Source organism: Brienomyrus brachyistius, chromosome 5 (genome assembly GCF_023856365.1).
Source record: "Brienomyrus brachyistius isolate T26 chromosome 5, BBRACH_0.4, whole genome shotgun sequence".
Lineage (NCBI taxonomy): Eukaryota > Metazoa > Chordata > Actinopteri > Osteoglossiformes > Mormyridae > Brienomyrus > Brienomyrus brachyistius.
The window spans coordinates 38,507,537-38,534,364 of NC_064537.1; the positions used below are offsets into that span (position 1 = coordinate 38,507,537).

Genomic DNA, 26,828 nt, shown 5'->3' on the forward strand with positions numbered 1-26,828 from the left:
GTCGGCCTTGATTCGACTGGGCTGTCGATCCAGGAAGCTGTGGACCTCCAGGCTGGATGTGATCCTGATGAGGTAGACTCTGTCCTCATTGGTCACACTGTCCAGTCTTTGGAGGTGGAAGTCGATGTCTTGGAGGTAGGTATGAATGTCGTGGCCCCCCATGAGGTTAGGCGTAAACATGTCGATATTCCGAGCTACTTTATCAAGCTCCTATGTGGTAACCCGGTGTTGGTATTGCTTCAGTAGACCTGTTTCATCTGGGGTGCCTTCTTTGAGAGAGACCTTCCAGGCACTTGGTTCCTCAAGGTCCGGTGGTGGACCTTGTCCCAATGAGAGCTCCCTTGAGCGTGGTCTGAGTCCCTTGGGGGAGACAGCGCTGTCAGAGAGGAAATCGGTGCCATCACAGAATTGTAGGAGGCTCCGAATTCTGACTTCCCCTCATATGCTTGCTTCAGTTCCCTTCTCGCCCATTCAATCTCTTCTGCGTCAGCCTGATGTTTCATTCTGGCATCAGTGAGCTGTTCCTGGGAGCTGATAAGTTGGTGATTCAGCTTGTGCAGGTGTCTCTGTGCCTGAGCCAGATGGTTTTCCAAGGCCTGGATCCGAGCATCCTTGTTCTTGAGCTCTGTGTGGGCTCTGTCCAACAGTGTTTTAGCCTGGTCCAGTCTGGCTTCAAGGTTCTCTCTGGTGGCTCTGGCTTGCTATTCCTGCTGGTCAGCTTCAGCTCTGAGCTCTTCCAGGGTGCATTGGAACCTTTTACTTGTTTGAGGCATCTCGCCTTCTTCTGTCTCCTCCTCCTCATGGGACGGAGACCTTCTTTGTTGGAGTTCTTACTCGAAGTTCTCAATGCGATGTTGAGCTTGGGCCGCATCTCGCTGTGTCTCAGCCAGAAGTTGTTGGGTGTCTCTCTCCTGCTGTTGGATTGCTTGCACCCTTTGCTGGAGATGGGACGTTTCCTCTTCATTTATCTTCAGCCTGGCTAGAAGTTTGTGTGCGAGGGAGCCGAGTACTTTGGTTAGCCTTTTACTCTCGCATTTCTGAGTGGATGGCATGGCCATTAGTTCAGCGATGTCGTCCTCAATTTGGTCAGCTGCTTTGGACCGTGTGAGATCGGCATGACTAGACAGGAAGTCAGAAGTCATAACATCAGGCCAGGTACCCAAATCTTTCCACTGGTTGAGGGGGCTTTCCATGTGGGTCATTGTGAGTCGGTCAACTGGAGGGTGGCTGCAGATATCTGTTACACTCAGGCTGGGTGTTGCCTAGGTGGGTGGCCTGACACCTAAATCTGGGTGAACAAATAAAGTAGAACTGGCAAAATAAATAAACAAAAATTGTTCCCTGGGAGAAGATGTTGCAGGTTAGAACAGTGTGAGTAACTCTAGGGCTTGAGAGATGCACTAGTGAAGGGGAAAGGATAATGCCTTATCCTGGAAATTGCAGGTCTGTGACTACTGACAGTGTCAGAAGACAACAGGAGAAGTTGGGAACAGGAAGTGAGAAACAAGAGCTTCAAAAGCAATGGGACTGCATTCAAACGTAGCTTGCTGCTGCAGATCAGATTACCCCTGGGTTGGGCTCTGTTGAACAACTGCGCTTTGACCAGAAGGGGGACCACTAGCAGGTTCTGCTTTACTTGTCCCTATATGAGGTGTTGCGGTGTTAAGCTAGTGATGCAGGTGGAGAGGTTTGAACGCTGTCAGGTGTCCCTCCTGAACAGAGCACGTCCCACAAGCTCAATCCCAGCCAAGCAGGCCTGAGTCCTGCTCTCACTCCCCCGATCCCCAAAAATGTCAACTTGGAAGGGGGTGTTCTGTACGCACAACTGAGACAACCCAGGTGGGGCTCAGCTTATCGGCTGCACTACCTGAGGCCTGACTCAACCAAGGTTGGCAAAATCGCCTTTATTGTCCTGTCCAATTGCTGAGAACTCCCCTTTGATTCTGAAAAACTGTACGATCGCAAGCAGTGACAGCAGAGCCACAGACAAGCTCAACCAACAGAGAGCGAATGGTAAGCACCTAGCACAGGAAGAGCTCAAACGATTAGGTCCAGAACGACTCCCTGATGTGATTGTGTATGTAACTGGTTGACTGTTAATAGCGGTTGAACTTCTATGCAAGACACCTTGTTGGGGGTGAGGGAAAGAATGAAAGCATAAAATGAAATAAAACCTAAATGAAATCAAAAAGGTAAAACATAAATCAAACCAAATGAATTGTGTTTCTTATTCAATTGTAAACATCAATTAGTTATGCAGCAATAACCTAATTAGATGTTAATGTGTAGTTCGTGAAGTTGATTAATGCTTTCAGGCAAGAACCTGTGTGTCCAATTATGCGTGTTGGTATTACCGCAGTTGACCACCAGAGACCCAACTCAGATGTTATTAACCTACTATGGCTGACTACTAGAGGTGCAATTTCAATGGAGTGGCGCTGCTATGGCTTGCCACTAGAAGCGCAATTTCGAAATGGAGTGGTAGTTCTATGCCTGACCACTACAGGCTCAATAGGGCGTTGCTCCTTTTGTGGGGGTGGGGCGTCACTGGTGACCCAGAGAAAAAAACAAATGGCGTCAGGCAGGCCTTCAGGGCTCTGACCTCTAAGTGGTTAGAGTGGCGTTCGCTGACTGCACTCGTAACCAAAGATATTGCTAGGCGGTTGCCGACGCTAAATGAGTGACTTTTAATGCATGTGCATGCCGCTTGCGGCCTTCTTCTGCGCTTTGCGCAGTTTAACCCCTTAAAACAATTACTGTAGCGAGACAGCGCTGGCGTTACGACGACGGATCTAAATAGTGAGTGCACTATATCTCGTCGCAAATGGTGCTTAAACCACGGCGGGTCGCAAGCACAGGAGACTCCCAATTTCTAAATGACACACACACACTTGGCTCACAGCGCAAAGTGGTGTTAAACTTACTTTGTCTAAAGCAGGCACACACATATGAGTAAGATCCTGATAGGTAGCTAAGCTATCGGTCTTATGTTAGGGAGTCCAAGCGCAACAGAATTCAGTTTAGAACCTAGTAACAAGAATTCCTGTTCGCTAATAGATATGCTGTTCTGCCAGGATATATAGAAACGGAGAAACTCGTCCGAATCGATCCTGGAAACAACGCGCTATATCTGAGAATCTCGTCAGACATAGGGTTAAGGTTTACTGCAGTTTTAAACGAAATAAACTAAAACGAAATAACCAAAAATTAAACAAAATAATATAACTACTAATAACAGAAATAAAAAACTATAATTAGCCCGTATGATCCCGCTTAAATGCCTACAGATTGCCCTGAGTGCGATTGATCCTCAACTTTTGCAACCAGTTCACAATAGCGCTTATTCAACTGTACGTTCGGTCATAAAAAGTTTAAATTATGCGCTCACAAGGTTTAAACCTTGTGACCGCATTCTCCACCAATAAATGTAGGAATTATTAGCTCAGGTAAATTTTAATATCTCCACCAATATGTTTTGAAATTAATTAACTTAATTAATTATTATTTTATGCTGATTATTAACCAATTGTTATGCCGAATGATCGGCTCCTCCAAACTGTGGAATCCCCGTGAGTCTGTTAATGTGAGACTTAAATGAGATTCATTAATAACCAGTATCGCTCAATAACCTGGGTTAGAAGGCTCGTCCAGCGAGCTGCGTCAGCAGGTAATGTAAACGATCTGTATAGAAGCTCCCCTCACGGCTGAGAGAGAGTCTCGCGATATTTCAGGCGAGTTTGAGGTTTCAGAGCGTAGTAGCCAGATCGCACAGAGGCAGGGACTATTGTGAGCACTCAATGACGGAGGCTGAAGTTGTATAAAAGACATGCATTTATTCCTACAACTAACATAAGACAGACATTACACCTAAACAATAAACATGAAATAACGGAATAGACACAAACAATGTCATCATGAAAATGCAATGACCAGATTTAAAATGAGTAACCTGAAAAGGGAAAAATGTTTGTGGAAACACGACCCTAAAGTAATATAGTGGGTGAATAGGACAGTTTAGGTTGTTAGAAATGAAAGGAAGTTTATTTGGCTGCAGGAAAGGGGGGGGGGTCTTTGCAGTTGGTTGCAGTGGCTGGTGAGCTGATGGGTGATGGCACTCAGGGAGGCGCCGTGTTTGCAGCAGTTGTTGGAGTGGAATCCCTCTGATTCTCTCTCCTGGTGAATCTTGGGCTTGGTTGCAGTTCTCTGTCCAGCTGGGCTGTCACTGGCAGGCTTCTGGAGGGCTTCTTGTGGGCTTCTCTTCTCTTGGGCTGATGTTCTCTGACTGTCTTCAGGCTGATGGTCTTTTGTTTTCTCCTCCCTTTTGTTTTTCCTCTCCTGACTTTGTTCTGAGGTGCCAGGTTTTATAATGTAAAGTTTGTGAATAGGAGTGACCAGGAATTCAACTCCTGGACCAATGGCTGACCATCCATTTGGCGGGCTTTCGGAAGGGGGTCTGTATCAGTCCTTTTGAGATTTATGACCAGACTGATTTCCCTTGTATTGATGATTTTCGTTAGGCTGGTGTAACTTTTGATATATTCACTTTCGTGGTAACCACTGACCAGATTTGGAAACTGAAGTGATTTTCCATCGGCTTGATACCAAACATACCATACCAGCCTAGCGGTTCACACCGAATACCATCTGTAATGATTAATTAATGATTACTTATATTATGTCATTATGTTATGTTATATTACTCACACCAGTACCTGGTCCAGGTGGTCTAGGTTGCACCTCAATCAGAGGTTACCCTTTATACAGACATTATATAACATATTGTCATTCCAACAGCACATCTTACCCTTAGATAGGCATGGTAGAATACAAAGATCAGATAAGGGTTGCTGAGGAATGTGGAAAAGAAAAGGGGGGGGAAGGTTTGTCAGTCAAAGAAAAATAATCTTTGAAAGTTAGGACACATTACAAACATAACCTATCTGTATATTGAGACTAGTAGTCATGAGTAAATAAATATACAGATATACAACAGCCAAACTTAAAAGAAACTTTCTTTAGGGTGTTGGATGAGTGGTATGTAAGGTAGGATGTCTGAGGAGGGGGTTGTGTGCCAAGTCGAGGGACCCCTGTCCTTGAGGTCCACTCTGCTGCCTGTAGGTTGTTAAAACTTTGAGCAATAAAAGTTGGAGTGCTGGCCTCCCTTGTTATATGTGTGTGTTTAAGTGTGTCTGTGTGTGTGGGGTCACGAACCACCCTTTGAGGCCTAGGCCAATGTGCCTCTCGTACCTGGGTAGGCCTTGTCTCAGGCCACCTGGAATTTAAGGTTTGTGATATGTGCATGTGTGATCCTACATATCCCCCCTTTCGGCTGATTATGGCATTGCCATCATTCAGGTGACTGATGTTGAAACAGGATCATCCACATGCGACGAGGCACATGAAACATCTCGTTCAACACTCTGGGTGGTATAGTTACAGGATGGATGGGAGACGAGTGCAGGGGCTGGAGCCTGTCTCCTGGCACAGCAAGGAGTGGTGAACCCAATGCAGCTCCCAGCAGGGCGTCCAGGAACCTCTTGGGCTGTCGATTGGACTCAGCTTGGTTCACGGTCGTTGGGTAACTGCTCCAACATGTGGGTAGTGTCCACGGCAGCATGATGCATGGCATCCTGGGTCCATCAGACACCTGTCCCACTAGTTTGGGGTCTCTCATGGAGGTAATAGGCTCGGTCGATATCGTCAGACGAATACTCGCTGTATGTGGGTACAACAGTTAGTAATCAAGAGACTGGGCTGTTCCCGGCAGACAATGCCTGATGGAGGCCCAAGGGATGCCCTCTTGGACTGGGGCATCACCCCTCCTGGCTGAGTAAGGCTAGTAGCTGGGCAGCGTCATCCTAGTGGTAAGGGGATAGAAAATGAGGACCGAATTAGGATTGAGGGAGTGAGTCAAGACTGAATGTTGTGTACGCTGATGCAAAGGGAACAAAGAGGAGAAAGTATAGTGGGCAACAATTCTTGGCCAGAGAGCAATTGTAAGGAAACAAACAGGACAAAGAAAAGTGCAGAACCGAATCCTCTTCAGTAATTTCCCGGACACGCGTGAGCCACCCCAGGTCCTTACCAAAAACAACAACCAAATAAAATGAGAAGTTATCAAAACAAACAAACAGATAAACAAAACCTCAAGATCACCCAGATATCAGTAGTCAAGCTCACCACCTTGGTCTACCCTATCTGTGACCTTCTTTCCTTCCCTTTCTCTTTGTTCTTCCCTCTTGGGGGTTTTGGTGAGATTTCAGTTGGAAAAGTTGTCCTCCTTTTTGGTTGGAATGTGGCTTATTCCAAGCTGCTGGCTTCGTCTGGAGTGCTGTCCAGAGAAGACTGGTTGGTGGCTGTTTCAGGCTTTCTCTGGGCTTTGTACTTCTTGATTTGATTCCGATGAAAACACTGGAGGCATGTTTCTTGGGTGTCTCTGTTGGTTCTGATTCGATAAGCCACAGGTGACAGTTTGTCCATGATATCATATGGTCCTGACTAGCGTGGTAGAAGCTTCCTGGAGAGTCTTTGTGTTGAGGTTGGTTGCCTGAAACTATAGTACCAGACTTTGTCTCCCACTTGGAGTTCGTCTTGTGAGGTTTGGTTCACCACCAAAAATGACATACAGCCAGCGGCAATGATTGAAAATGACTATCCATCCATCCATTTTCCAAACCGCTTATCCTACTGGGTTGCGGGGGGTCCGGAGCCTATCCCGGAAGCAATGGGCACGAGGCAGGGAACAACCCAGGATGGGGGACCAGTCCATCGCAGGGCACACTCACACACCATTCACTCTCATATGCACACCTACGGGCAATTTAGTGACTCCAATTAGGCTCAGCATGTTTTTGGACTGTGGGGGGAAACTGGAGTACCCGGAGAAAACCCCACGACGACATGGGGAGAACGTGCAAACTCCACACACATGTGACCCAGGTGGAGACTCGAACCCGGGTCCCAGAGGTGTGAGGCAACAGTGCTAACCACTGCACCACCATGCTGCCCCCGAAAATGACTAATTGTTGAAAAAGGAAGCTATCATGACTTTTGCAGATCAGGTTAGTCAACTTAAAGTCCAGTGCATCACTGGCGTGAAAAAGACATAAATCACTGCACAAAATGACATGGTAGCTGATAACCTTACAAAGATTCACTTCTTTCAGCAAAAAGGAAACTATGGTTTCTGTGACCTAAGAGATAAAATCACTGGATGGCTGCAAAAATCGGCTCGTCTGATATTTCCCTGGTTCCTCCAGCTGCACACTGAAGTGAGGGCTACGAGAGAAAACAACATGAGCCAATGTCTGATGTGTCAACATTGGAGGCTGGTGGTGCTGGTGTGATTGTGGTGGGTGTGTTCTGATTACACACTTTGGGCTCTTTGATAAAGGTAGAGCCAAGTTTGCATGTCAGAGGATACGTATCATAACAGTCACATACCTCCCTTCTTGGTAGTAGTATATCCATCTGTGACATACCTGCCTACATTTTTATTTCTCTTTATGTTATTACAAAACATAAACATCGATTTATCACAGAAACCACTGGGAGCTGATATAATGACACACATCATTTTTCACACTGTGCCCTATATTAAAGTCAACTTTGCAAATGGTATGGCCACTATCTTGGTGACCAGCAGATATAAATGAAAATTGTTCAGTACAACTCAAATTTCTCGGAGTACTTGGGTTTTTTTTCAGTGCAACACTATCCTTCCCTGACATTTTGACATCAGCTAAGTTATCTAATTCATTCAGCATTCATTCAACAGCTGCACAGAGAGAAGCTCCGCAACACCCCTTGAATCAGATTGTGGGTTGCCAGGTTGTTGTGACAGATGGGTTGAATTTGTATGTAATGTGTGGATTGTGTCTATATTCTTTCATACACTGAACAAAAATATAAACGCAACACTCTAAAAGGCCACCCTGGAATGTGCAGTTTTTTGCTTTATTGGGGGTCTGGGGACTCAGAACCGGTCAGTATCTGGTGTGACCACCATTTGCCTCATGCAATGCAACACATCTTCATCGCATAGAGTTTATCAGATTGTCAATTGTGGCCTGTGGAATGTTGGTCCACTCCTCTTCAATGGCTGTGCGAAGTTGTTGGATATTAGTGGGAACTGGTACACGCTGTCGTATACGCCGGTCAAGCACATCCCAAACATGCTCAACGGGTGACATGTCCGGTGAGTATGCTGGCCATGCAAGAACTGGGACATTTTCAGCTTCCAAGAACTGTGTACAGATCCTTGCAACATGGGGCCGTGCATTATCTGTCTGAGTGGCTGGTCTCAGACGATCTTGGAGGTGAACCTGCTGGATGTGGAGGTCCTGGGCTGGTGTGGTTACACGTGGTCTGCGGTTGTGAGGCCGGTTGGATGTACTGCCATATTCTCTGAAACGCCTTTGGAGACGGCTTATGGTTGAGAAATGAACATTCAATGCACGAGCAACAGATCTGGTTGACATTCCTGCTGTCCGCATGCCAATTGCACGCTCCCTCAATGCTTGTGGCATCTGTGGCATTTTGCTGTGAGACAAAACTGCACATTCCAGGGTGGCCTTTTATTGTGGGCAGTATAAGGTACACCTGTGCACTACCCATGATGTCAGATCAGCATCTTGATGTGGCACACCTGTGAGGTGGGATGGATTATCTCAGCAAAGCAGAAGTGCTCACTATCACACATTTAGACTGATTTGTGAGAAATGTTTGAGAGAAATGGTAATATTGTGTATCTGGAATGAATTGTAGATCTTTAAGTCCATCTCATGAAAAATGGGAGCAGAAACAAGAGTGTTGCGTTTATATTTTTGTTCAGTGTAGATGATCTGGCAACTTGGGTAACAGACAAACATACAAAACTTATGTATCAATGTGTCGATTATTTATAATAAAATTTGAGAGCCATGCAAGTTACGTTGTAATTTGTTTCCCAGAAGAAAGAAAAAAGCGGGGTGGTGCAGGGAGATGTCCTTGAAATACTGGAAAAATTCAGGGAAAATGGGAGTGTGAGCAGGTATGAACTTTGAAAGCATTTTTTTATCAGAAAATTACCAATCCTATAAGATGTAAATCAATAGTACCCCAAATATGATTAATGCAGCCCAATGCCCTGGCCTGCCCAGTCACTAGATACCAGTCTACCTGAAAACCTTTGATATGCATTGGAGCAAGAAGACACTCTCCACCACTTATGCTTGTGCAAATAATGAATCCTCTGATGAGGAGTTGCTTGTTGGGTATATTACAGATTCTAGTACTTTTGGTAGGGGGTGTGGCAAAAAGACTAGAAAAATCCTTACATGCGCTGGACAGCAACCACAATAGCCATGGGAGCAGTTAAAGCTTTAAGATGGCCGATAGGAAAGAAGACTACTGCATTAAGCTCTGGTAAGAAACCCACTTCTTTTGTATTGCAATTTCATTTCTGATGTCACATGTTCAGCATTCCAATATCATTCCCACCTCACATTAGCTATATAAAGCCAAACAGCAGACAGCCAGCTCAAAATGTTTATTAGACCTTTTCAGTTTGATACATGGACGTCAGTCACTTGACAGGGCACTACAAGGTAACACCACAGCTGTAATCCACACCAGATGCAACCAAAGCATAGATTACTATAGTAAATTAAATTATCAAGAGCTTTTCAACTTTAACATCAAGTTACAATTAAGCCAGGTCTGGTTGCAGAATGCATTGAGTTAATCTTTAACTGCTTTTGCTCAAAGTGTGCTTGTCAAACAGGTATTCAGCCATCCTGTTTTTGCCTGCATCCATCTTTGTGAGGTTGGTGACGTGGTCACCAAGTTTCTTGATGGCCTCAACTTGCTCATTCAGGTAGTGAGTTTCCAGGAAGTCACAGAGCTGAGGAGAAAAGGAGAGGAGTCAGTACACACAGATCAAACATGACACCTGAGAGATGCAGAATTCAAAGGATAGCTTCAACTCACATGAGGGTCATTTTTTCCAGAGGAGATTTTGTGCAAATCCAGCAGGGTCAGGTTGACTCGCTTCTCCAGCTCCAAGGCACACTGCATTGCCTCCAGACCACTGCCCCACTCATCCCTTTCCGGCTTCTGAACAAGACAAATAACAAACCATGGGTTACACATTAAATGTACTATGGTATACAAGCCAAAGTATACATTATACTGATAGAAGTTGTGGTTAATTTAAGATGCTTAATATGAAAATCACTACATATTATGAAGATAATTCATTTCTGTTATCCCACCTTGATATCCTGCAGGACGACGCGTCCGCCCCTCTTATTCTGGAAAGAGAGCAGCTTATCGGCATGCTCCCGTTCTTCCTCGCTGTTCTCCTTGAAGAAATGAGAGAAGCCCTGCAGCGCCACGTCGTCCCGATCAAAATAGTTGGCCTGTAGAGCAAGATAAAGGATTGTCAGGGTGAGAACGAGAGCCACTGCCTAATGCAGAGAACAGATAAATATGACGGTCAGTTGACGAAAAGGACAATTTTCATATTGTCAACGATACAGGCTTTACAAAACATTACAAAAAAGACAGTAAGACTGCTAGCAAGTGACTCACCATAGACAGGTAAGTGTAGGAAGCATAGAGCTCCAAGTTGACCATGCGATTGATGACGGCTTCACACTCGCGGTCGTAGTTCTGACGAATCTGAGATTCCATCTTGGCTGCTTTTTTGTTTTTTAGAAAGTTAAAAACGAAGAAGTTCCGTTCAAGCACTGTTGAAGCAAGAACTACACAGCAAATTCTGGAAGATCTGAAATTTCTGCTGCTCCTTCTCTGTATTTAAAGGCATTAAACGAGCTGACATCAGCATCTAAGGGACAAGAAAAACCAGCCAAAGAAATGGATGGAAAGGATTTAAGAAGCGACCAATTAGAAAACACCAAAGACTCAATAGACATGCCACTGATAATAAGATGCTGTAAGAATTTTGTACATCTAGTAACATATTAAAAGGAGTGTATGTTACAATTATTAGATATGGTGCTCCTTACATTTTTTTCTTAGAATTCAAAAATATTCCTGCTCCTTCCACATTCTTCAGGTGAGTCAAAGATGAAATTGCATTGACAGTTTTTACCTCATTATCATAAATATATCATAAAAACATAAATCAAAAAGAACACTTGTATGTAAATGCTTTGCTTTTTAATAGTACATTTCTCATACTCTTTACAAACACTGAAAAGCCTAGACATAAACACCCAGGAAACTAACCTGTATCTTGTGTTCGTAAAGAAGTTTGTTGCTAGGCCTGTGTACATGTTAACATAACAGTTCAGTTTACTATTTAAAGTATTTGTTATAATATCAATGAAGCAGTCTTTTACATCTAATTAGAAAATAATTTTATAATAAAATGCACTATTATTTATTTTTAAATAATTTTTCAATTTTCAGATTTCATTTGTGTCAGCACTTTTGAAAAGGCCAGCTGCCAAAAGCCAGACACAAACTAGTAAATGGTTTTCTTACTATTGTTGCTTTTTGCATTTGTTCATTCCTATGTGCCTGCAGTGTTAGCCATGCGTGAGGGTTGGTGACTTAAAAAGAAAAATGCTTCCTCACCATGACTAAGCATTCTGTGTCCCAATGTCCTGATCTCACTGTTACTGAGGTATAAAAAAGCAGTTAGTATGAAGCAGTACTGTAGCTAGCCTTAATACTGTAGCTAACATTCCAGTATAATACACATGCAGTTAACAGTAAGTTAATGACATTCAACATTCATTTCTTTACTGTTAATTACTTTAAAGATTTCTTTCTTGCAATACTGATAAAAAGTAATATTAGTTTCAGACAGATAGACAGAAATTGACAGAGTATCTTGATCTCTTTATTCCTTAATTAGTATTTACCACTAAAGCAATTAAACAAAAATGAAAAGGCCCCTGACTTTTATGGAACATTTATTCAAAGGCAGCAATACATGACAAATCACACTATACTAACATGTTTAAAAAGAAAAGTATATTCATTTAAATTTAATCAATAAATTGATTTTTAAAGAACTATCTCAGGGCATCAATTTAAACTTTGTCTAATCAAACTTAAATGTGCAGAAACGTGCAATTATTTTCAATGAAACGAAATTACTTTTATGGAAACAGAATAATCACTTGTGCCTGAAAATCGCTTTAGTCTGGCTGTTCACTGCATGTGATAAAGAAAAGTGGGAGGGATGACAGAGAGGGAAAGAGAGATTAAACAATAGGTGTGCAGAAAAATACACAAAGACACTTAATTAACCTTTAGGAAGTGCTACTCAAAATCCAACAGGCTGTTTAATAGAGTGGCTACATGGGGATTTACTGTCTGGCTCTTCTTTTGGACCATCTTGCCTGTCTTTTTAGATACCACCTTTCCACAGCTGGCCTTTGTTCCTCTCTAGGGGTTAATCTCAACGAATCGCCTAAGACAAGTCTAAAGTCAGAGAGTCCAGAAACACATTATTTAACATGAAATTACAACTGATGTAATGCTCTATGGCACGGAGGACAGGTACATCAGTAAGAAACTCAAAATGAGAAAAAATTCCCTTTTGTGTAAATAAGTAAGGCCACTTGATTTGCAAATCAGCTAAACGTACAAAACGCTCCACTGCATCCCTGAAAACTGCATTTAAATGATGCATTTTGTACACAACTATGACTACGCATGTGCCCACGCATATATTGCTGCAGGTTTTGGAACAAATGTTGCACAAAATCATTTTTTGTTGTAAGTAGCACAAAGCAAATCTAACGTGTCTAACTGCAGATAAGCTTTACTCTTTACCAGGACCCTAAAGTGTAACTATACACTACATTAAAGTTGTATGTCATACAAACAAGTAGGAAGAAACAAACCTGTTTTTCCAAAAGGAAAAAAATCATAAACCATTGAGAACAGTAGCCTAAATGTCACAGTTAGTCCAAAAAAAAAGCACTGTTCATTTGATGAGTAATGAACTAGTAGTTTTTAGAAATAATCCAGAGTTAGAAGATAATTCCCAATGAGACCTGCAATACTCAATAGTTCCTAATGAAGTACTAGCGAACTACTATTATAATTAGTTCACTATTACCTATTGAGTAATTAAGCATAACTCCTTTGTAGTGAATAGTACTAATTTAAGTGTTAATGAAGCACTACTACTTTATTGCTGCTTACTTCCTGCATATTTACCTGTTCACTGCGGAAAAGTATTATAAAGTGTTACCCACATTTGTAACTTAAAATATGATAAAATAAGTTCAACCAAAATCTTTTTTAGTTGCCTTAAATCTTTTTTAATCCAAGTTATTTAACACAGGAAGTTATTCAATAAATTGCATACTGTATCGACTAATGTATTTAAGTGTAGTTAATTCGACATTTTACATAGAGATTAAGTAACTCGGTCAAAGCACCAAGATGACTTTACTGAATCAAGTTGAGTCAAAAAATCCTTTTTTTTTTACAGTGTGTGGGAGAAACCCAGGATAAACTGGAGTGTTGACAGGTATGATCTGTGAAAACATTTTTCCATCAGTAAATAACCAATGCTACAAGATGAAGGTGTAAATCAATAGCTTCTCAAACATGATTAATGCAGCCCAATGCTGTGTCCTGCTCAGTCACTAGATACCAATCTAACTGAACATCTTTGGTATACGATGGAGTAAGTAGACACCCTTTACCACTTATGCTTGTGCAAATTGTGAGGAGTTGCTTGTTGGCGTTACAGACACGAGTAATTCTATTTAAGTTTCCCCAGAACTGCCTTGTAACAGTGTGAGATTATTATTAAGGTCATATATTGTGTTGGACCCAGTTCTCTTCTTGCCATTTCTGTAGATACATTTGTAGGGAAATTCTTTAATATTCAACCATGTTTGCATGACTGAACTCTGACACCCCCATTCAGTGCTGTCACTTATTATTTACCTTCATCCAGGGGTCCTGATACTAGAAAAAACAAGAAAGCAAACTGCCCATTAATCTGGCTTCACCCGTGAAAACTACTACGAAAAACTACTACGTTATATACAGGGTGTAAGCATTAATACCATATTTACACTAGAATTGGCAAAGAAGAAAAACATTGTGGTTGGCATTTCGTGTCAATTTAGTGCATCTAAATCTCACATTGTAATGTACTTTTGGTAGGGGGTGTGGTGAAAGTACTAGAAAAATCCTTACATGTGCTGGACAGCAACCACAATAGCCTTGGGAGCAGTTCAAGCTTTAAGATGGCAGATAGGAAAGAAGACTACTGCATTAAGCTCTGGTAAGAAATCCACTTCTTTTGTATTGCAATTTCATTTCTGATGTCACATGTTCAGCATTCCAATATCATTCCCACATCACATTAGCTATATAAAGCCAAACAGCAGACAGCCAGCTCAAAATGTTTATTAGACCTTTTCAGTTTGATACATGAACATCAGTCACTTGAGCACTAAAGCAACACCACACCTATAATCCAGACCAGACAAAGCATACAGTATTATAGCAAATTAAATCAGAGTTTTTGAACTTTAACATCGAGTTACAATTAAGCCAGGTCTGGTTGCAGAATGCATTGATTTAAGCTTTAACTGCTTTTGCTCAAAGTGTGCTTGTCAAACAAGTATTCAGCCATCCTGTTTTTGCCTGCATCCATCTTTGTGAGGTTGGTGACGTGGTCACCAAGTTTCTTGATGGCCTCAACTTGCTCATTCAGGTAGTGAGTTTCCAGGAAGTCACAGAGCTGAGGAGAAAAGGAGAGGAGTCAGTACACACAGAACATAACGACACCTGAGTGATGCAGAACTCAAGGGACATTTTCAACTCACATGAGGGTCATTTTTTCCAGAGGCAATTTTGTGCAACTCCAGAAGGGCCAGGTTCACATTCTTCTCCAGCTTCAAGGCACACTGCATTGCCTCCAGACCACTGCCCCACTCATCCTTCTCAGGCTTCTGCACAAAGCAAGAAAAAAATATATAATCAATGACAGACCATGGGAATTATGGATACTCAAATATATGAAGAAACATATCAACTGATATGCATAATCGCATACACTGATATAGAGGCTGTGAGTAGTTCAAGATGCTTAATATGAGAGACACTACATTTCACAAGGATAATTCATTTCTGTTATCCCACCTTGATATCCTGCAGGACGACGCGTCCGCCCCTCTTATTCTGGAAAGAGAGCAGCTTATCGGCATGCTCCCGTTCTTCCTCGCTGTTCTCCTTGAAGAAATGAGAGAAGCCCTGCAGCGCCACGTCGTCCCGGTCAAAATAGTAGGCCTGTAGAGCAAAATAAAGGATTGTCAGGGTGAGAACGAGAGCCACTGCCTAATGCAGAGAACAGATAAATATGACGGTCAGTTGACGAAAAGGACAATTTTCATATTGTCAACGATACAGGCTTTACAAAACATTACAAAAAAGACAGTAAGACTAACAAGTGACTCACCATAGACAGGTAAGTGTAGGAAGCATAGAGCTCCAAGTTGACCATGCGATTGATGACGGCTTCACACTCGCGGTCGTAGTTCTGACGAATCTGAGATTCCATCTTGGCTGCTTTTGTTTTCTTTTTTTAGAAAGTTAAACGTACAAAATTATAATCTTCGAGCTTATGAGAGGAATGTGACAGGAGTCTCAACGGATGGTAGGTGAAGAAGTTCCGTTCAAGCACTGTTGAAGCAAGAACTTCCCTGCGAATTCCGGATGATCTGAAATTTCTGCTGCTCCTTCTCCGTATTTAAAGGCATTAAACGAGCTGACATCAGCATCTAAGGGGCAAGAAAAACCAGCCAATGAAGTGGATGGAGAGGATATGAGAAGCAACCAATGAGAATACACCAAAGACTCAATAGTCAAGTCACAAGATAAGAATATTATGCATCTAGTAACATATTAAAAGGGGTGTATATTGCAATTATTAGATATGGTGGTCCTTACATTTTTTTTCTTAGAATACAAAAATATTCTTGCTCCTTCCACATTCTTCAGGTGAGAGACAAAGATTATGTATTTTGCAATAATTTTTCAATTTTGAGGTTTCATTTGTGTCAGCACTTTTGAAAAGGCCAGCTGCCAACAGGTCGTGTTACTGACTGATTAATGTTTAATAATGGCTTCTCATGGTGAACCGACAGTCAGTGAGGCAGAATTCTGAGGTCTCATTATTACCTTCAGGACACTAAGTGTAAAACTGACATCACAAAGTTAGCCTTTTACTGTGATAAATTACATTTGTAACATCATATTCTGTCATTTTTCAAATAAAAACACAAACTAGTAAATGTTTTTGCATTTCTTCATTCCAATGTGCCTGCAGTTTTAGCGATGCATGAGTGTTGGTGACTTAACAAAAAGAAAAATGCTTCGTCGCCATGACCAAGCATATTTCGTTCCCATGGTTCTGATCTCACTGTTGCTAAGGTGACACAAAGTAGTTGTTAAGGAAGCAGTTTCCAGCATATGATACTAGCAGGAAAGACTGGTTTAGGCTTATATGGTTTATAAACCATTGATTCTCTATCCATAGATACTATGGAGACATAGGGATGTATTTTTACAATCTAATGCAAAGTATAAAGTGCAAGGCGCATCTAATATTCATGGGCGTATCCCAAACCACTTTGCTATTTTGACCGCAGAAAAATCAAATTTTGCGCCAGCGTAACGTGCATAAATGTCCTACCGTTCTTAGTTATTCAGGGGCCTGTTTTGGACATAACATGCAATACACCAATCAAAATGACATGTCACCTCACCTTTAAAAGGCAGGAGTACTGCAGATATCTGACTGTCCACCTAATTGTAGTCACTTAGTTAATGTAGGGTAGGGGCTAGTTAATCTAAATCTTGCTGATATTATAAAGCAGGTGGTTGCCTAGTGATGATTTCAGAGTTTATTCTGTGTACCCTTACTGAACTATAAGGGGTACGACTGGTGGGAATTATTATTGTCATTGATGTTGCAAATCTCCCTTATTACCAAAATCCAATGCAGGAAATCTCCCTTATTTTCAAAAACCAACATTGACAGGCATGCCCTGTGGCTCTCACCCCATCACCATGATGTGCCTTGAGAGGTTTGTCCTGGCTCAACTGACAGCCTGTCTTACCCCCACCCTGGACCCCTAGCACTTTGCCATCTGCCCCAACAGGTCAATTGATGCCATCTCTACCATATCACCCTCATCTCTAACATACCTGGCCAACAAGGACACCTACATCAGGATGCAGTTTGTAGACTTCATGTAAATATTCAACACAGTCATCCTTCCACTGGTCTCCAAACTGACTGACTTTGGAATCAAGATAACCCACTCTGTTATGTTACCTAGCTGCACCTCCTACCACCCTTTCACTGATTACTGGAGTGCCACAGGGCTGTGAGCTGCTCTACTCACTGTTTACATATGACTGTGTACCTATGTGTGAATCAAACATCACCATCAAGTTCACACTCAGCAGACCTACAGGGAGGAGGTTCAACACCAGGCTCCATGGTGTGTCCTCAACACCAGGAAGACAAATGAGCTTATTGATACATATTTCATGTTTAATTAATTTTGGTTATTGGGAATAAGTTAACATGTTAGGGAGCGAGATAGCTAGCTATGGGTAGGAAATGGCTTAGCTAACATCACTACACATTTTCTCTGATTAGTAGTGGGTTAGTAGGGGTGAGTGGATAATGTGTTTATAATTTTTATTTGTAATTAATAATTTGTTGAATTTTCTCATTTAATTTTAAATTTACTGTTCAAAATTTTCTTATAAATGTGTATCAAACTTGTACTCCAGACATTTCAGACTCTGAGACACATCCGGACCACCTAGACTTAACAACAGATGATTACACAGACAATCAAGACTTGCATCAAGACAAAGTACTGTGAACGGGAAATTATAAATGAGCTTTGCCGGATTAGCTCAGTTTTGGATGAATGCACACCAAAATTATTTGAAAATATAGTGATCAAGCACAACTGTGCAGTTAACAATGAAGTCACCACTGATATAACAGTGATAGTTAAAATGGCAAATCCCCTAAGTTTCCTGTCAACAGATGGACCATTTGACTCTGAATCTGAAGAACAACTTTATACAAGAATAATTTTAAAGTTATTGAGCTGACTGAATGCTTTTTTATACATATGGAAATGTATTTATATTCCAATTATGAAAGTCTTGACAGGGCTGTTTAATCATAATGATGTGCTAAAGTCTTAGAGAAAGAACACAATGGAATTTTGTGAAACTTGTGTCAGTATAAAACACTAGTACTGTATAAATACGGCTATGAAGTTTTCAACCCTTTATGCACATTCAACAACAAAACATAAGGTCTTTGCATACAGTCATTTCAAACTTACGAATATGGTATAGGTTGTCCGTATCTCGCATGTCTGTGTAATAGCAATGACGTGAAGGATTATGGGTACACTGCCATTCTTGAACCACTGCTAAAAGACCTTGAAGTACTGGAGCAGCAAGGATTGTATGTTCAGAAAATGGGAATAAGTGTTGGGGGTACTGTGCTGTATGTTTCCACGGGGGCCCTTTGACCTGCTGGATTTCAAGAGAGTTTTAACATTGGAATACTCCCAAGGGAATTAAGTCTAACTCGGTCTTCATTGATGATGCAATGAATGCCAACCATGCACTAAGAAGACAGGAAATTATTTTGAAGAGGAGCAACCTGTGTCTGAAATGAAAGTCAGATGGCTGGCATTTTTTACCAAAAGACAGGTAAAATGTTTTACATTTTTAATGGCTTTGTGTGCTTTCAATTTTACCAACACAATATCTTGCTTCAAATGTGTGTTGTAGCAACAGACATGACAAAATAATAATGTAGCTATATTTCATATAATGCATGTTCAATTGAAATTTTTTAATGGTTTTGCATTTATCGGCTTGTGCAATACTAAAAATTACATCTGGATAGCTTTTTTGTATTGTTTTTCTGTTGTCATTTTTACTGTATCCCCCTTTTTCACTGGCACTTTGAGTACATACAGTATTAGTCCTCAAAAGGACAATGTCAGCACTTTTAAAAAATTGCCTATTGTTTATGTTGCTGAATAATAACTTGCTGAATGATAACTGTTGCTGAATAAGCATGCAAGAGATGGGTATCTAACAGCCCTGTCAAGTTTAGATTCATGTTATATCATTGTTTGTGTGGATTTTCTATCTCTCTATCAAGATATTCAGCACACCCTGCTACATGTGATGTTGTTTCTACCCATGATATCCTTGCATCCAGCTCGCCCTTCTGCCTGTGTCATCTTCGACATATGACCCGCTGCCTTACCTCTGGTTGCCTGGTGATTGGAGGGAGAGTCGGCACCGGCTTGTCATCACCTCCCTGCTCCCCGGTTATTTCTCAAATCTTATGATTTGGACAGTGTGACTTGGCACCTGGGGGCGGCATGGTGGTGCAGTGGTTAGCACGATTGCCTCACACTTCTGGGACCGGGTTCGAGTCTCCGCCTGGGTCACATGTGTGTGGAGTTTGCATGTTCTCCCCATGTCGTCATGGGGTTTCCTCCGGGTACTCCGGTTTCCCCCCACAGTCCAAAAACATGCTGAGGCTAATTGGACTTGCTAAATTGCCTGCAGGTGTGCATGTGTGCGTGACTGGTGTGTGGGTGTGCCCTACGATAGGCTGGCCACCCGTCCTGGGTTGTTCCCTGCCTCGTGCCCATTGCTTCTGGGATAGGCTCCGGACCCCCCGCGACCCAGCAGGATAAGCGGTTTGGAAAATGGATGGATGGACTTGGCACTTAACCATCTCTCCTATTTGACTCTCCCTGCCGGCCCCTGGAGGATGGGGAGGATAGGAAAAACTCCCTAGAAGGAAGAAACCTTGAGAGGGACCAGACTCAAAGGGGGAGCCCATCCTCCAGGGGCCGGCAGGGATAGTCAAATAGAGAGAGGAGAGCAAGGAAGATGATAAGCCAATGCCGAAGCCGAGTCTTCTTCCAATTGCCAGGCAACCAGAGGTAAGGCAGCGGGTCATACATGGAAGATCAGAACGGCGAGCTGGATGCAGGGACATCACTGGTGGTGGCGACGTCACATGTGGCCGGGTGTGCTGGATATCTTGATAGATTGAGGTCTCCAGGCATCACCCCCCAGGAGGAGTAGGGGAAATAAAATGTACAATTAGGCATAGTAGAGGAGGCTATTGGCAGTGCTAAAAGCTAGGTGAGTACAATATGAAGTGCAATCTGCAAGCTCCGGCAGATATGGCTATGGCAGCATCAGTAGGAGGGAGAGGCAAGTGGGAATGCCGGCATGGGAAGTCCCTGAAATGTCAGCACTCCAGTTCCGCAAGAGATTGCAAAGCTAGAGTGACAGCACTGACAATCCAGTTCATCCAAAGCCAATGGCACCGATCCCCACCCAGCTCTACACCTCACACTACAGGTCTGACTGGGAGTGAAGAGTTAGCTGGGGCTAGAACTAGTGTCCCTATACGCTAAACTAAACAGGTGTGTTTTTAGTCTGGACTTGAATATTGAGAGTGAACCTGAAACCCGCACATCCGGTGGAAGACCATTCCACAGCTGAGGAGCTTTGTAGGAGAAAGCTCTGCAGCCTGCCGTAGCTCTTTCTACCCTAGGCACTAACAGATATCCCATGGCTTGAGAGCGAAGCAAGCGTGGAGGGTTGTATGTGGTCAGCAGTTCACTAAGGTATTCTGGTGCAAGGCCATTTAGTGCTTTATAAGTTAATAGCAGTATCTTATAGTCAATTCGAGACTTAACTGGCAGCCAATGAAGAGAGGATAAGACCGGTGTAATATGATCAAATTTTTTAGTGTTTGTTAGAACTCTGGCTGCAGCATTCTGTACCATCTGAAGTTTATGCAAGGATCCAGACGGGCAACCCGATAGGAGGGCATTACAGTAATCCAGTCTGGAACTTACGAAGGCATGTATTAGTTTTTCTGCATCATTAAGTGAGAGCATCTTACGAAGCTTGGCTATGTTCCATAGATGATAAAATGCAGTTCTAGTAATACTTCTTATGTGAGCATCAAAGCATAGATCTGAATCGACAAGAACGCCAAGATTTCTAACTACCATGTTAGGTTGTGTAGGAAGGTTACCAACGTTGAGGTGGTGGAACTTATTTCTAGCAGCCTTGGGACCAATTACCAGAACTTCTGTTTTTTCTGTGTTTAACATAAGGAAATTTTTTGCCATCCAGCACTGGATATCTAATAGACAGTCTTCTAACCGAGATAGCAGTGATATATCATCAGGGTTAACAGATATGTACAACTGTGTATCATCTGCATAACAATGAAACCCAATACCATGATTTCTAATAATGTTACCAAGAGGTAGCATGTATAGGGTAAACAGTAGCGGGCCCAGGACTGATCCCTGTGGGACACCATATTCAACTTTAGTGGCCTTGGATGATTCATTGTTCACATGGGCATACTGATAGCGATCAGACAAATATGAGCGGAACCAAGAAAGTGCTGTCCCTGTAATGCCAACTACACCTTCTAACCGGTCCAAGAGGATATTATGGTCCACAGTATCGAACGCTGCAGTTAAATCTAGCAATACCAACAGAGATACACAGCCACGGTCAGAAGCCACAAGTAAATCATTCATTACTTTGACTAGAGCAGTTTCTGTGCTATGGTTTGGTCTAAAGCCAGACTGATATAATTCATTGGCATTAGTTTTTTGTAGGAAAGAGGACAACTGACGAACTACAACCTTTTCCATGATCTTTGAAATGAAAGGAAGATTTGAGATAGGTCTATAGTTTCCTAAAACACTGGGTTCAAGATTTGGTTTCTTTAGGACGGGTCTGACAACAGCCATTTTAAAAGGTTTTGGAACATATCCAAGCCTAAGAGAAGAGTTTAACACATTTAACACGGTAGTGCCAATCTGTGGTGCAATTTCCTTGAAGAATTTTGTAGGAATTGGGTCTACAAGGCTAGTAGAGGATTTACAGGAGAAAATTAAGCTCAAAAGTTCTGAGTGTGTAATAGGAATGAATGATTCAAAGGTCTCATTATTGGTAGGCATAAGACTAGCAGGAGGCAGGCAGCCGTAAGTAGGTAAAGGTGTGCACTGTATAGTCTGTCTAATTGTAGTTATCTTACCATTAAAAAATGTAAGAAAGTCATCACTCTTAAGAGCTTGCGGGATTTGCAGGTTTAATGAGGAATTCTGTGTTATCCTAGCCACGGATTCAAATAGGAATTTAGGATTGGTTTTGTTCATGTCTATTAATCTGGAGAGATACACAGACCGAGCAGTTACTAGTGCTTGTCTGTATTTAGAGAGGCTCTCTTTCCAGGCAGATTTGAAAACTTCCAGTTTAGTTGAGCGCCATTTTCGCTCTAGCTTGCGTGATGCCTGTTTGAGTTCACGTGTATTATCAGAGTACCAGGGGGCAGGTTTGTTATTGCTATGCTTTATACTCCTAAGTGGAGCCACAAGATCTAGAGTGCTGCGAAGGGATTTTTCCATGTTTGAAGTTGCCTGTTCAAGTTCATTTACACACGATGCTTCAGATGTAAGGCTGAAGGACTGTGGAAGTTGTTTCATAAATGTTGTTGTAGTTAGTGCCTTAATAGAACGTCTGATTCTATACTTTGGAGTGGTGGTCAACAGGAGGCTATACTGGATTTCAAATGTTAACAAGTAATGATCTGAGAGCAGAGGACTCTGTGGCATAATAGACATATGTTCTACCAGGATGCCATGACTAATGATCAAATCAAGGGTATGGTTACAGACATGAGTAGGCCCGACTACATTCTGACATACACCTACAGAGTCAAGAATAGCTGCAAACGCTGTTTTTAAAGGATCATTATCCTTCTCCATATGAATGTTAAAATCACCCACAATAACGGCTTTGTCGGTACTGACCACCAGGTTTGTTAAAAAATCAGCAAATTCCTTAAGAAAATCACTGTACGGCCCAGGCGGTCTATACACAATAACAATGGTGATTTGGGGTGACTAACTACAAAGAGATGAGCCAGCAAGGCTAAGAACAAGAGTTTCAAATGTGGTGAAACTCACACCACATTTCTCAGACACTCCTAAGTTGGACTGAAAAATTGCAGCAACACCACCACCTTTGCGATTTGGTCGAGGGTTATGCTTATAACTGTATTCCGCTGGAGTAGATTCATTCAGTGCCATGAATTCATCCAGTTTAAGCCAGGTCTCAGTAAGGCACAGGGCACCAAGACTAAAATCAGTAATTATTTCATTTATTAATAGTGCTTTAGGGGCCAGTGATCTTATATTCAGAAGTCCAAGTTTAAGTTTAAATATTGCATCAAAACTGTTTTGTAGTAACGGATTCATTGTGATTTTAATTAAGTTATTATGGCACACTCCACGGTGGAATAGTCCTCCATGATTAAAGACGCGGGGAACAGACACAGTCTCAATGAAATGAACCCTAGGTGACGACTCTAAGCGACTAGCAGGCGGTCGGTTATGCCGGTTTGCCTGCCGCCTGGACTTGGCTCTAGTTAGTCAGCGATTTGCCTGTAGACTATGAGCTATGCTTTTAGACAGGAGGTCGGCACCAGCCCGCGAGGGGTGAATACCGTCCCTCTTCAAAAGCCCAGGCCTACCCCAGAACATCCGCCAGTTGTCTATATAACCTACACTTACTCACTGGGGGCTTTGGGTGGAGATGCTGTAAAGTGCTTTGAGACAATGTAATGTTGTGATAGCGTGCTATACAAAAATTAATTTGTTGTTGTTATATTATTATAGACCTATCTCAAATCTTCCTTTCATTGCAAAGATCATGGAAAAGGTTGTAGTAAGAGCAGTTTCTGTGCTATGGTTTGATCTAAAGCCAGACTGATATAATTCATTGGTATTACTTTTTTTGTAGGAAAGAGGCCAACTGACGAACTACAACCTTTTCCATGATCTTTGCAATGAAAGGAAGATTTGAGATAGGTCTATAATAATATAAAAATACGGTAAGTTTCTCCATTCATCCACCTCAGAACAGTTTTTGGTAATACGGGCCTTGCTGAAGCGTCCAACAGTACTGTGATTACCCTGCCAGCCATGACATTCAAACCAATGACCTTCTGGACAAGGGCACAGATGCTTAACCAGCAGAGCCACACAGCCTACTGACTTTCTGCAAATTTAACAGCAGCCAGTTCCACTTTACCACAGAGAAAAATAACACTGCCATGAAGTTGCTTAAATGTCTTGTTCTCTGGGTTAGGAGTCTATGTCTGTGTCCAGAAGGTCACAGGTTTTAATTCTGTGGCAGGCAGAATAATAGTAGCACTGTTGGGCCCTTGAGTACGACACTTAATCCCAAAAGCTACTCCAGGTTCACCAAAACAATGGCTAAACCCAAGATTCACTGTGCACAATGTTTTTAATAGATGACCCAAAAAATGCACTATATACACAGTGTTTGCATGATTGAACTCTGGCACAGTAATCCAGTTGGAACATTTACCCTTAGTCAACATCATGGGGTACTGATAATAAGAAAAATAAGAAAGCAAACTGGACCACCATTTAGCTGGCTTCAGCTTTGTTTCACAGATTTTGGAGAAAACTATATGCACAGTAAGGATTAAATAAAATAGTAAACTAGAATTGGCAAATAAGATAAACATCATAGTTGGCATTTCATTGTAATTTAGTGGATCTAAATCATACATCATAATGTACTTGTGGTAGGGGTTGTGGCAAAAAGATTAGAAAAACCCTTGCATGCATTGGACACCAGCGACAAAAGCCACTAGAGAAGTTCAGCCCTTAGGACAGCAGACGGGAAACAAAACTACTACATTTAGCTGTGGTAAGCAATCAGCTTCCCCTGTATTGCAATTTCATTTCTGACTTCACATTCTCAGCATTCCAGCCACATTCTCACTCCATATTAGCTGAGTAAAGAGCAGCAGTTTTCATAAACAGCCATGCACTGGTGATATGACGTACACTTTGACCATCACCACATGGGCTAAGCGGAAGCCATGGCTGACAGGGGAGGTTCACAGGCTGCTGAGGGACCGGAACACTGCTTCAGAGCTGGTGATACTGCTGGCCGAAGAACAGTCTGGGCCAATGAGTCCCACGCCATCAAAAAAGCCAAACATCAGTACACAAAAAAGACCATTTCAGAGACAGTAGAGACTCAAGGAGCCTGTGGTAGGGAATCCAGACCATCACAGGCTAGAAACCCCAACCAGAGACCTGTGACTAAAACATCTCTTTGCTGTACATCTCACTTCTTTGCACGCTTTGAAGCACTTGGACACTGAAGAGCTAGCTTCATTATTTTATTCCACCTGTCAAAATATCTTAGATATCGTCGCTCCTTTTAAAACCCTGCGTTCCAAACCCAAGAAAGAGCCGTAACTAAATGATGTCACTCGAGCAGTCAGATGAAGCTGCAGGAGCACAGAGCACAAGTAGAGAAAAAGACTGCAGGTCTCCTATGACATTTTAAATGAAAACTGGCACAGCCATCAAAATACTGTTGGAGCTGAAGAGACTATTTTTCGGACATTGTTTTCAAAAATTCCAATAAACCCCATGTTCTTTTTTAATACTATTAACACCCCTCAACCCATGTGCCTTGATGTCTCTTCAGATACCTATGATAAATTTTGTGATTTTTTTTATGGATAAGTATCAAAGCTTTTATCTCACCACCATCTCATAACCCATCATTGTCACTTGCTCTGCTGTTTTTAACCAGTTTGAGCCTGTGTCTCTTATCCACCTGCATGACCTTCTCAAGCCACTTCAGGCTGGTTTTAAGGACCTTCATAGCAGAGTCTGAACTTTTAAATCACCATTGTTACCAACAGTGGGGTTTTCACCTCATTCGCCACACTTCACCACTACAGCGCAGGCGAGCGTGCACGTACGCTCACGCAGCCCCTCCCCTCCCTTCAATAGCCGATGAACGCATGCGCACTGGTTAACACACGCATACCCAGTTGGCCTAATATGGCATATGCTGCAGTGTGGGAACAATACAAAAATGTAAAAGTATCCTGACGTATGCTGTAAACGCCCAGTCTTCAAAAAAAAAAAATTAAACCCAATACAACTATGAAAAATACAGCTTGTTATGCTCACACACTCACTAAGTCTGAGAAGAACACAATTTCAACCAGTGGGCAGGTTGGCACCTTGCATGGCCACCTCTGGTATATGAATGTGTGTGATGGGTGAATGTGAGGCTGAGGGGAGGGGCTGCGTGAGCATACATGCACGCTCACCTGCGCTGTAGTGGTGCTGTGTGAAGTGTGGCAAATGAGGTGAAACCCCCACTGTTGGTAACAATAATGGTGACTTAGAAGTTCAGACCCTGCTATGAAGGTCCTTAAAAAAAAGCCTGAATTTCAATCATGTCCTGTACATATGCCATAAGTGCCATTAAAAGATGGATTTTGTACAAAGCAAATACAAAACGACAAACCCAGCAGACAGCCAGCTCAAAATGTTTATTAGACTTCAGTGATTCATGGACACCACTCACTTGAGCACTAAAGCAACACCACACCTAATCCAGACCAGACAAAGCATACAGTATCATGGTAAATTAGAGCTACATCAAGTTACAATTAAGCCAGGTCTGGTTGCAGAATGCATTGAGTTAATCTAACTGCTTTTGCTCAAAGTGTGCTTGTCAAACAGGTATTCAGCCATCCTGTTATTGCCTGCATCCATCTTTGTGAGGTTGGTGACGTGGTCACCAAGTTTCTTGATGGCCTCAACCTGCTCATTCAGGTAGTGAGTTTCCAGGAAGTCACAGAGCTGAGGAGAAAAAGGAGA

At 42.2% G+C, this 26,828-nt stretch overlaps 2 protein-coding genes and 2 long non-coding RNA genes across 13 annotated transcripts in view; 2 read left to right on the top strand and 2 right to left on the bottom strand.

Moving 5' to 3' along the window:
• LOC125742450 (ferritin, middle subunit-like) overlaps positions 1-26,828 on the bottom strand; it is a 33,368-nt gene that overhangs the window by 5,589 nt on the left and 951 nt on the right. Inside the window, exons 1-4 of one of the 4 annotated variants that reach the window (XM_049014463.1) lie at positions 10,573-10,742; positions 10,254-10,400; positions 9,970-10,095; positions 9,698-9,883 (exon numbers count right to left, since the gene is read on the bottom strand). In XM_049014463.1, coding sequence (XP_048870420.1) covers positions 9,728-9,883; positions 9,970-10,095; positions 10,254-10,400; positions 10,573-10,674 — 531 coding nt within the window. In that variant the 5' untranslated portion in view covers positions 10,675-10,742 and the 3' untranslated portion in view covers positions 9,698-9,727. Of the gene's footprint in view, positions 1-9,514; positions 9,884-9,969; positions 10,096-10,253; positions 10,401-10,572; positions 10,743-26,626; positions 26,811-26,828 lie in introns of those variants that run through there. The other 3 variants (XM_049014462.1, XM_049014461.1, XM_049014460.1) reach the window with 3 other exon arrangements.
• Positions 1,898-26,797, top strand: LOC125742452 (uncharacterized). 6 transcript variants are annotated; one of them, XR_007398112.1, is made up of 4 exons: positions 1,898-2,799; positions 8,952-9,031; positions 9,285-9,763; positions 26,691-26,797. It is a non-coding gene; the product is annotated as an uncharacterized LOC125742452 (long non-coding RNA). The 6 variants fall into 6 exon arrangements; XR_007398110.1 differs by lacking the exon at positions 1,898-2,799 and adding an exon at positions 4,877-7,351 and having other exon boundaries at positions 9,266-9,763; XR_007398108.1 differs by lacking the exon at positions 1,898-2,799 and adding an exon at positions 4,878-7,351.
• LOC125742451 (ferritin, middle subunit-like) lies at positions 9,407-15,596 on the bottom strand. 2 transcript variants are annotated; one of them, XR_007398106.1, is made up of 5 exons: positions 15,446-15,596; positions 15,130-15,276; positions 14,814-14,939; positions 14,400-14,728; positions 9,407-9,538 (listed from the first exon to the last, which is right to left on the bottom strand). XR_007398106.1 is itself a non-coding variant. In XM_049014465.1 (4 exons), the coding sequence occupies exons 1-4, from the start codon at positions 15,545-15,547 to the stop codon at positions 14,573-14,575; spliced, it is 531 nt and encodes a 176-aa protein (XP_048870422.1). In that variant the 5' UTR covers positions 15,548-15,596; the 3' UTR covers positions 14,376-14,572. The 2 variants fall into 2 exon arrangements, 1 of the variants encoding a protein (XP_048870422.1); XM_049014465.1 differs by lacking the exon at positions 9,407-9,538 and having other exon boundaries at positions 14,376-14,728.
• Positions 10,822-14,114, top strand: LOC125742453 (uncharacterized). Its single transcript, XR_007398113.1, has 3 exons — positions 10,822-11,059; positions 11,416-11,473; positions 13,460-14,114. It is a non-coding gene; the product is annotated as an uncharacterized LOC125742453 (long non-coding RNA).